At 47.5% G+C, this 11,319-nt stretch overlaps 1 protein-coding gene across 1 annotated transcript; it reads right to left on the bottom strand.

Annotated features, from left to right (window-relative positions):
• Positions 1-298: 298 nt before the first annotated feature.
• On the bottom strand, positions 299-8,019 carry SOST (sclerostin). Its single transcript, XM_056863886.1, has 2 exons — positions 7,765-8,019; positions 299-720 (listed from the first exon to the last, which is right to left on the bottom strand). Exons 1-2 carry the CDS (start codon positions 7,988-7,990, stop codon positions 299-301), a joined length of 648 nt encoding a protein of 215 aa, XP_056719864.1. The 5' UTR covers positions 7,991-8,019.
• Between the last annotated feature and the right edge of the window lie 3,300 nt (positions 8,020-11,319).

Below are 11,319 nucleotides of genomic sequence, written 5' to 3'. Positions count from 1 at the left end.
ATGTAGTGGTGTATTGGGAATCACCCCTCTTTCAGTCTGATGAGTCATACGACCCCCCTGCTAACCTCTTAACCTGATGGCCACTTCCTTGACCTCAATTTCATTTTCCCCCTCCCTCTCCCATTCGGCTATTCAAGGAGCACCCAACTGCTTTTGACCGCATCAGCCCTCAGTCTTGGACGGGGACAACCACCGTGCCAATGGCCACCCCCTCTTTCTGTCCCATTTGATGCCATCACAAAGGGAGGGGTGTCAGGCAAAAAAAAACCCTCTACACTTCCATGGAAAAAAACCCATGCTAGTAGGAGTTCTCGAGCTCCGGCTGGTTGGCCTTACTGCCCCTGCCCCTTGAGAGGCGTGGTTTTTTGTTCTTCTGAGGGCGGGCAGTCTCTTTGCTGAAATCTTTGAGCTGGGACCGGTTGTGGTAGCGGGTGTACCGTTTGCATTTGCAAGCGGTGACGGTTCTGATCTTGATAGTCCGAGTCTCCTCGTCGGGGCAGGCGAGCTGGACTCGCTGGGGGCGGCTGTGCGCGGGGATGCAGCGGTAATCCAAAGCATTCTGCCGCCACCATTTGCCCTTGCCGATTGAGTTGGGCAGGAGATGGGACGGGAGGCACTGCCCAGAACAGACCAGCTCCCTGATGGGCTTAATGCTGCGGCACTGACCGTTGGTGATATAGCGGGTAGAATACAGCTCCCGACAGGTGAACTCCTGCGGTTCTGGAAGGAAGGAAACATGAATTGTTTATAGGGAAGAGGTACGCTGGCATCTGAGCCATCTTGTACAAAATCAGAGCACAGCATCAATTACAGAGAATATAAGATGGATAAGACCAAAAGCGCATCTGTCCAGCCGTTTGCTACAGGGCAACAGTGTTCATCTGAATTTAGATCATCAGCTCTTTGGATGTAGGACTTGTTCTTTCTTGCTTGTGAAACTCTCTAACATAGTATTGATGGCACTATGTTATTATTCATATGAGATATTAAAAACAGCTAAAATTGCAGGCGTATTGTTAGATTAATTGGTTGGAAACCACTGGCCAGTTAAGGTGTCCCAGGTTAATGGAGCAGCCATTTTTTAGAAGAAGAAGAAGAAGAAGAAGAAGAAGAAGAAGAAGAAGAAGAAGAAGAGTTGGTTTTTATATGCTGACTTTCTCTACCACTTAAGGGAGACTCAAACCGGCTTACAATCACCTTCCCTTCCTCCCCACAACAGACACCCTGTGAGGTAAGTGAAGCTGAATGTGACTTGCCCAAGGTCATCCAGCTGGCTTTGTGTGGAGGAGTGGGGGAACAAATCCAGTTCACCAGTTTAGCCTCCACCGCTCATGTGGAGGAGTGGGGAATCAAACCCGGTTCTCCAGATCAGAGTCCACCGCTCCAAACCACCGCTTTTAACCACTACACCACGCTGGCTAAAATAATGCTAAAAAGCATTATTTTTAATAAAACCAACAGGGGACAAGAACCATCTTGAAAGACGCATTCCCCCTTCCCCCCACACAGCAGGGAATGCCTCTTCTAAGACAGACCCCGCTGAGACGCATCTTCTAAAAAACAAAAAAGCGCCACATTTCTTCAGGCTATTGTTGTGTTCACAGGCAAACAGAGGCACATGTTCCTGATTACTCGGCCAAACATCTCGTGATTCATTGTCTAAGATTTCTTGAACAGGGTGACTTCCCTAACTTCCCTAACAGTAGCTCATGAACACATGAAGCTGCCTTACACTGAATCAGCCCCTTGGTCCATCAAAGTCAGTATTGTCTACTCAGACCAGCAGCAGCTCTCCAGGGTCTCAGGTAGAGGTCTTTCACATCATCTACTTGCCTAGTCCCTTTAACAGGAGATGCCAGGGACTGAACCTGAATGCCAAGCAGATACTCTACCACTGAGCCACGGCCTGTCCCCATGCAATCCCTACCATAGTGTACCATAAGCTCCAACACAGGGAGAGCAGATGCACTGTGAGAAACACTGTCCGTTCCTAACTACAGCTACCAGTCAGATGTTTTGCAGAAGCAAATCCCAGCCGCTGACCTTTCCCAGAGGCAACATTGGGTGGATCCATCCAGCATTTACACTCAGTTTTACCCAATTCTCCTCCATCCTACAGCCCCTATCCCACATGGCTTTTGTCCATACAGGTCCTGTGATGCCCAACCTTTTCACCTGTGGAAAAGATGGTTGGAGCCAATCCACTATTGGGAGATATGTCTCACTCCTTTTTTCCTCCAATCATAGAATCATAAGAGTTGGAAGGGGCCACCAGGGCCATCAAGTCCAACCCCCTGCACAATGCAGGAAATTCACAACTACCTCCCCCCTCCACACCCCTAGTGACCAGAAGATAGCCAAGATGCCCTCCCTCTCATCATCTGCCTAAGGTCACAGAATCAGCATTGCTTACAGATGGCCATCTAACCTCTTCTTAAAAACCTCCATGCTCAAAGTATAAAAGCCAAAGTGAGAGAAGTACCCCCTAAAAACAAACAAGGAACCACTTGGCATGAGAAAAAAACCCTGGTTAACCATCTTCACATGTAGGCTGCCGTAGCTGGCTGGAAATCAGAATGGAATCCTGTGGAGACCATAACCTCACATGAAGGGTCCAGGCAGGAGACTGGGCCAGAGAGAGAAATGAAGATTTGCAAGTCCAGTCAACGGGGATTAAACTTGCACAGATGTGACCAACCACAGGAAATGCTGAATCACCCCTAAAACGTATGGCTGAGCTCTTAAAAGTTTTGCATGCTGTGCCATGATCCTTCCTAGACCCGTTACACAAAGTAACAATTCCATAATGCTCTGAATATTCAGCGAGAGGCCACCAATAGGCCAACCACCAACAAACAAATAGTGGGGAAAGCTGAATTAGATATTCTGTTTCAATTATAATTACATTGCTAACCGTGCAATCCATTGATTGAAATGGATTTAGGCTGGAGAAACTCTGTGTAGGATTGCATTGGATGTGAAGGATCAAATATCTCCTACCAGATCTTTTTTAGCCTCTTTCTTTCATGAATTTCTTGAATATTGCTTTCCTGCTCTGGCCTGGTTGGGCCCTAAACAAGGCCTGAAGGGGGCTGAGTTGGAGTTTATTGGCAGTGAGGAGTAAGTGTAAAATATTAGGTCCCAAGTAACATGTCAGAGGCTTTCTTTTTAAAAAACTGGAGAAACCCCAGTTTCTGTGTTGTACCGTTTCAGAGTTTACACAGTCAAATGTCCCACTGTAAAAAAAACCAGTGCCCTGCACATGGAAACACAAGATGTCATGCGAAAGACTAGGCTAGAAGCCTCTCATAGTCTCAAATAGTACAGCTAAGGAACAGATGGACTTCCTCGCGTGCTGTTTGTCAGAACTGGGCCTGCCTCAGTCTTTACAGGACCTCGGAGAGCTCCCAACGAAAGCAGATGTTGTTCCAGCAATGGACAGAGCTCTTAATTTTTTTTTTATTTGCCATACAGTTGCAGCCAACTTATGGCTACTCTGTAGGGTTTTCAAGGCAACAGACGTTCAGAGGTGGTTTGCCATTGCCTGCCTCTGCGCAGCAACCCTAGTATTCCTTGGTGGTCTCCTATTCAAATACCAACCAGGGCTGACCCTGCTTTACTCCCTGCCCCAGGATGTGGTGATGGCTGCCAACTTGGAAGGCTTTAAGAGGGGAGTGGACATGTTCATGGAGGAGAGGGCTATCCATGGCTACTAGTCAAAATGAATACTAGTCATGATGCATACCTATTCTAACCAGGATCAGAGGAGTATGCCTATTATATTGGGTACTGTGGCACACAGGCAGGATAATGCTGCTGCAGTCGATTGTGGGCTTCCTAGAGGTACCTGGTTGGCCACTATGTGAACAGATTGCTGGACTTGACGGGCCTTGGTCTGATCCAGCATGGCTTTTGTTATGTTCATATGTTCTTATCCACCCTTAACATGCTCCTTGTGACACCACTGGATCCTCATTGTCCAGGGTTGCTACGCAGAGGCAGGAACTGGCCAACTGTTTCTCTCTTGCCTTGAAAACCACATGGGGTTGCCATCAATCGGCTGCAACTTGACAGCACTTTCTGCCACCACCACAGCACCCTCGTAACATCATGGCAGGTAACCACTGATAGGTGATCTCACTCTCACTCTCTGCAAAAGTGATGCAAGATTATGGCACCAATGGCCCCTTGGGTCGAAAATACAAAATCATTCTGACCATTTTGGATGGATTCATCCACTTACTAAGAAATATTGCATCAATACCACTAGAGCAGTTGGAAAAATAACTGAAATAGCAAGAAGAAGAAGAGGAGGAGGAGGAGGAGGAGGAGGAGTTGGTTTTTATATGCCGACTTTCTCTACCACTTAAGGAAGAATCAAACTGGCTTACAATCACCTTCCCTTCCGCTCCCCACAACAGACACCCTGTGAGGTAGGTGGGGCTGAGAGAGCTCGAAGAGAGCTGTGACTAGCCCAAAGTCACCCAGCTGGCTTCATGTGCAGGAGTGGGGAAACAAATCCAGTTCACCAGATTAGCCTCCTCCGCTCATGTGGAGGAGTGGGGAATCAAACCCGGTTCTCCAGATCAGAGTCCACCGTTCCAAACCACCGCTCTTAACCACAACTACACCATGCTGGCTTTAGTGCTATCCATATTTCTATTGACCTACAAAAGGCTGGAACAATAGATAGATGGAGTATTATTAACTTGACAAGTCACAGCAGCAAGGGTTGTTGATGTTTCGACCCTGAAGGGGCAGGGAAAATATCTATGACAGAAGAAGGAGAGCACGAAGTCATTATATGGAGCAAAAGGTTGCTCGCTAAGTTAGAAGCAAAGGATTGGCTCCTGCCAGCTTTTTCGCTAAACTTTGCCCAATTCCTCTCTCTGTTGCAGCTCCTGGTACACATGGTTCTGGTTCAGGGAAGTCCCCACATTCCCATCATAGTTTTGTTTGTTTGTTGTTTGTTTGTTTGTTTTAGTAGCCAAAAAGGGACTCTCTTCTCCATTTTTTCACCAGCCGGAAAGTTGGTGGGATCCCCCCCAATGAAGGCAATCCAAAATGTAATTGATGCAATGATAGCTGGTATATGAGTATAGAACTCATTAGAGCCACAAGCTAGATGTTTCAGAGAAGAGAAGAGAAGAAGAAGAAGAAGAAGAGTTGGTGTTTATATGCCGACTTTCTCTACCACTTAAGGGAGAATCAAACCAGCTTACAATCACCTTCCTTTCCCCTCCCCACAACAGACACCCTGTGAGGAGGGTGGGGCTTAGAGAGCTATGACAAGCCCAAGGTCACCCAGCTGGCTTCATCACAAGATTTTAGAAGGATGGGTTTTTATAGTACTGCATTTCTTTTTAATTCAAGGACAAGGGAAGGACTCTTGAGTAAAATTTCACCAGTAGCATCTCTGTGACATAGGGTTAAATCCTATATTTTGTTCCACTTGCACAAGCTCCATGTGAGGATTTTTGTTCATTTCCCCTCTACCCACATGTGTGTGCATGTTCCCAAGGGTCCACTGAGCCCCATGGAGCAGGATTTGGGGGAAATCACAGCAGGCTGCTGTGGGAAAGGAAAACAGGGAAGTTTCCCTTATGTGAGTTCTGCTTAGGAAAAAGGGGTTTAGGATCCCTCAATCCTCAAAATGCGTCCAGCTCTGTCTAGAGTTGTGTTTATATCCAGTATAGAAGAATTGGTCTATTTATATATATCCAAATAGAAATACCCATCAGAAAAAGACCCATGACGAAAAGAATAAACAATCTTGTTTCCTATCAGCTGAATTTCTCTCTGCAATAGGTTACTTCTACACTAATGCTCCCTTTGAATGCCCAATTTCCTATGGGACATCCTGACATTTCTCCTTCTTGGAGGAATCCAGACTGCTTGAGTGCCTGCTTTCCAGCCCTTGGCAGGTGGGTGGTTTAGCCTAGGCAAGAAGGAAGCACTAAACAGATAAAAGGAAGTATTTCTTCACACGCACAGTTCTATTGTGGAACTCCCTGCCCCAGGATGTGGTAATGGCTGCCAACTTGGAAAGCTTTAAGAGGGAAGTGGACATGTTCATGGAGGAAAGGGGTATTCATGGCTACAAGTAAAAATGGATACTAGCAATGATGCATACCTATTCTCTCCAGGATCAGAGGAGCATGCCTATTAAATGAGGTGCAGTGGAACACAGGCAGGATAACACTGCTGCAGCCATCTTGTTGGTGGGCTTCCTAGAAGCACCTGGTTGGCCACTGTGTGAACAGAGTGCTGGACTTGATGGGCCTTGGTCTGATCCAGCAGGGCCTTTCTTATGTTCTTATGTCAGCCCTAGGACAACTTCGGTTCTTTATTTTGATTATGCATGCCGTTTCCAACCGTCAGAGGTCGCCTCACTCTCCCCCTGCCTTTCCCCACATTTTGCCCGCGTTTTCAAATTCGAGATAAAACAGGTTCCTTGAAACGTGGACAAAATTCGGGGAAATGCAGGGAGAGGCGACCTCTGACAGTGGGAAATAGCATGCAATGACCCAAAGTCATTGATGGACAGTGAGTGAAAAAGGTAAAGGTAGTCCCTCATGCAATAGAAGAGCCCCGTGGCGCAGAGTGGTAAGCTGCAGTACTGCAGTCCAAGCTCTGCTCACGATCTGAGTTCGATCCCAACAGAAGTTGGTTTCAGATTGGCTCAAGATTGACTCAGCCTTCCATCCTTCCGAGGTCCGTCAAATGAGTACCCAGCTTGCTGGGGTAAAGGGAAGATGACCGGGAAAGGAACTGGCAAACCACCCCGTAAACAAAGTCTGCCTAGGAAACTTCAGGATGTGATGTCATCCCATGGGTCAGGAATGACCTGGTGCTTGCACAGGAGACAGGAGTCCCCCCTGCAAGCACCAGCTCATTACTGACCCATAGGTCATGATGCATACCTAGTCTCTCCAGGATCAGAGGAGCATGCCTATTATATTAGGTGCTGTGGAACACAGGCAGGACAATGCTGCTGCAATCGTCCGGTTTGTGGGCTTCCTAGAGGCACCTGGTTGGCCGCTGTGTGAACAGACTGCTGGACTTGATGGGCATTGGTCTGATCCAGCGTGGCCTTTCTTATGTTCTTATGAGAAACATAGATCCTCAGCAGGCGTGTGCAGACATCGCAAGGTTAATTGCAGGGAAATAACTATTTCATCCTGACCCATCATACATCCCAGTAGCAGAGCCTTAATGGAAATCATGAGCTCAAGATAAGGGTCAGAAAGCGCTAGCAGATCCCGGACCATTTGCCAGGGAAAGAAGCTGGTGTTGACCCAGCCTGTGTGAAAGGCACCATAGCACATTAAATCCCAGGCCTCAAGCCAGTCTCCTGGCATTACTATGAATATCCAGCCATTTCTCATGCAAAACAGAAAGCCCAGGAGAGCCGTTTGTTACGCAACTGACCTTTCTGCTGTTAAGTTTGCAGGAGATGTGGACATTTGCCAGGGCAGCTTCACACGCGACGCTGGCTAGTGAGTGGCCAAAAGCGACAGAGCGGTTTTATTGGCCCACTGACTGTGCAAGCTTCCGTGTTATGCAGAGCTCTTCGTCAGAGTCCAAGTAAGCCGCGCAATTGGCGACGGTGCACCAGTTAGAAAGGACCCCTGTCGCCAAACCTTTTGCGCATCTTGCCGCCAAAGGTTCCTGTCCGTCCCCTGGATTTTCCGTCCTGCCACATCTGTGGCCGAGATGTTCCCACACACCAAAAAAGCAAACCGACGCCTCTACTTTTCTTACCAATCTGGCCCAGAGAAACCTGGGAGCGCCTCTCCCCTTGCTGTGCCCGGTTGTTCACGGTGTCGTTGTCGCTCTGGGTGTACAGCTGCTGCTCCTCTGCCGGCATCTCGGTATACTCGGGAATGATCTCCGTGGCATCGTTTTTAAGGACCTGCCAGCCTTTCCCCGCGGGGAAGATGACTTGGAACAAGAGGCAGACAGAGCAAACGGCCCCAGAGGTCAGCATGGCAGCAGGCAGCCGTAGGAAGCTTTCCGGCGCTCTGAGTCCTCTGGAATCTTCAGCAACACGAAACTATTCTCCTTTTTAAATTCCTTCTTAGAAACCAGCCAGCCAATGATGGGGAGGGGGAAGGGCCTGGGGAGGTTGTGTGTAAAGAGGAGGGGGGACTGATTCATACCAATTTGTCTTCAGAAGGCCAGGAATCCTGTGGGCGGCTGGGAGGGCGGCTGTGGGCTGAACATGCAAAACAGTGTTTATCTTCACGCAAACCTTCCTCACTTGTTTCATTCCTGGACAACAGCAAAACACACACACACACACACACACAAAGACCTCAAAAACTGGTAAGGCAACAAGAGAACGGAGCAGATCAGCTAGCATTTTCTCGGCAGATTTGCCGGAACGTCCTGTTTAAAAAGATTAAACCTTTTCGTTTCCTTGACTTTAGTACTTTTCCAAATCATTAAAACCAGGAGCTAGCTTTCCCAGTTCTCACTAGAAGAAGAAGAGTTGGCTACCACTTAAGGAAGGATCAAACCGGCTTACAATCGCCTTCCCTCGCCCTCCCCACAACAGACACCCTGTGAGGTAGGTGGGGCTGAGAGAGTGTGACTAGCCCAAGGTCACCCACCTGGCTTCATGAGGAGGAGTGGGGGAACAAATCCAGTTCACCAGATTAGCCTCCGCCGCTCCTGTGGAGGAGCGGGGAATCAAACCCGGTTCTCCAGATCAGAGTCCACCGCTCCAAACCACCGTCCTGAACCACTACACCCGCTGACTCACTACAGCTCCCATATGGATTAGTCCGGTGAGCCCCTACACAGAGGAGACCCCCTCCTTCCATTCTGACCAGCAGAAAGCCCAGTTGGACCCCAGCCCAGGTTTTCCCCTCCTCCAATTCTGTACTGCACAAAGTGCTAATTAGAATCCTGGAACCGTACGGTTTCAAAGGCCGTGCAGACACGATCCAGATTCCCCCTTGGCGCAACTACACCCAACCGCAAGCAATGAGGCCGACACATGTAGGATTCCCAAGTAGCAACCACACGCCCAACAGATATATTAATTGGTCTAGTGGCTCCGGAAGCAGATAATGGCCAATTACAAAATTTCCATTATGACATGTCAGAGAGCAATCTTTGCAAATGATGGTTTCCAGTAGAAACTCCTTTTGGTGGTCAAAATCCCAAGTGGCTCTGGGAGATGTAAGGTTGGATCCAGACCGACATTCGTTTGGATATATTTCATTATATTTCACTTCATTTTTCACTGGCCTGGTATTAATCTTCAGATGTTTCCTACAAGTATAAATTGCTTGCTCCTTAAAACAATGAATTTAGTGACCGAAGGCCAAAGTTTTGTGAGAGAGCGCCCTCTTTATAACACAAGAAGCTGCCTTATACTGAGTCAGACCCTTGGTCCATTAAAGTCAGTATTGTCTACTCAAACCAGCAGCGGCTCTCCAGGGTCTCAGGCAGAGGTCTTTCACATCACCTAGTCCCTTTAACTGGAGATGCCGGGAATTGAACCTGGGACCTTCTGCATGTCAAGAAGGTGCTCTACCACTGAGCCATGGCTTATCCCCATGAAGCTGCCTTATGCTGAGTCAGACCATGGGTCCATCAAAGTCAGTATTGTCTACTCAGACCGGCAGCAGCTCTCCAAGGTCTCAGGCAGAGGTCTTTCACATCACCAACTTGCCTAGTCCTTTTAACTGGAGAGGCCGGAGATTGAACCCAGGACCTTCTGCATGCCAAGCAGATGCTCTACCACTGAGCCACAGCATCCTTCTTCCCCAGTTTATCTAGTGAAAAGGATCGGGTGACCTCCACCAGTGACCCTGGAGTTTTGCTGCCAGTCAGAGCAGACAATGCTGATCTTGATAGATCAGTTGTCTGACTCCATACAAGGGCCTGTGACTCAGTGGGAGAGAATCTGCTTCACATGCAGAAGGTCCTGGTCTATTTTGCAGCATCTCCAGGGTAAGGGATGATGTGAAAGACCTCCACCTGAGACCCTGAAGAACTTTGACAGTCAAGAGTAGAAATCTTTTTCTTAAAGAACACTGCCTTTAGCATTGCGACATGTGGTAATGTGTCAAAGAACGGTCATAAGTCTTTTATGCATGGGTTGGATCTCCCTGCTTGGACCTGGATTCATCACACATTAAAGTAACCCGGGTTGGGGGAAACTGTATGCATTGGCTTGAATGATCAGGGACAAAACTGTGTGCTAATCGAACCATGAATACAGAAAAGTAGGCTCCCAAGCTCAAATCCAGTCCCACCCCTTTAAATGCTGCTCTGTAATTGGCTTACCTCGCAGTGCTCCCCGTGAGAGAAGATTTCCTTCCCCTCCAACCCAACTGCCACATAAAAAAGCATTTTAAGAACAAAAAATAAAGCAATCTGAAAGAAGGGGGGAGAAATCCCTCGTTTTTAAAAAGCCTTTCTTTTGCTCAGAAAGAACCCTGAGGTAGCAGGAAGCACTTGAATCCCCGCCTCTTTACACACTGCTTTGTGATTGGCTGTGAGGGAAGCCAATCTTCTGTTTTCCCCTGTTTAATCGTTTGCATGCTGCTTTGAGGAGGGGGTTGGAAAAGGGGGAAGCTCAACCCGAGAACGGAGTACGCACACCCTGTGACCCTGGAATGAGCCAGGATGAATGGTTTAATTCGGTCCAGAAGAAGAGTGGGGAAAGCCGGGTTCGTTTTGCATCAAAACAGTGTTGAGCTTCCAAGGAATGATGTATCATGCATACTGAAAAATTTGATCCTGGCAGAAACGGAGAATAAAGGAGGTTAAAGCGGCCATGCATAACACCTATATCAGTGATGTGAACATACAGATTGGGCTTCTGAATTTGAGTGCATCCTTCAGCGCTGAGCCTAACTCATGGCTCTTTACCGAATTACCGAAGAAACCAGCACATGAAAGGGGTGTTATACCGGCTGCCCTTCTCGCCAGTTGCTTCCTTGTTATTTAAAGCACCGTATGCTCTACTAAGAGCACATTGCAGTCACTTGTTATCATTGTTAATATTTTGTATATCGAACACTTTCAAAGATACTGTAACTCATTTAGGCTGCAGCATGCAGCTTTTACTGTTTCAGAACCAGTGGACCCTTCGGTTTGAAATTATATCAATGTTTGCTTATATATTGCCTGATTGTTTGAGTACGCATTTCTTTTTTTTAATGTTCTTTAAAATGTTAGCCTAAATGTTGCAGTAGATGAAACTAGTATAGTTCTTTAATGAGTCTTTTAGCCACAGTGCTACGTTTTTTTTTGCCGGTTTCAGGTTTCGCAAGAGGTTCTTCCTTTTTTTCTTACCTC

Source organism: Euleptes europaea, chromosome 18 (assembly GCF_029931775.1).
Source record: "Euleptes europaea isolate rEulEur1 chromosome 18, rEulEur1.hap1, whole genome shotgun sequence".
Lineage (NCBI taxonomy): Eukaryota > Metazoa > Chordata > Lepidosauria > Squamata > Sphaerodactylidae > Euleptes > Euleptes europaea.
The sequence above is the reverse complement of the archived record's forward strand: the minus strand, read 5'-3'. Positions and strand labels throughout refer to the sequence as shown.

Excerpts from the sequence above, each read along its gene's own strand:
- SOST (XM_056863886.1), bottom strand. The coding sequence starts at position 7,990 with ATGCTGACCTCTGGGGCCGTTTGCTCTGTCTGCCTCTTGTTCCAAGTC. Across the intron at positions 721-7,764 it reads GGTTTCTCTGGGCCAGATTG|AACCGCAGGAGTTCACCTGT; the intron begins GTAAGAAAAGTA and ends CCTTCCTTCCAG.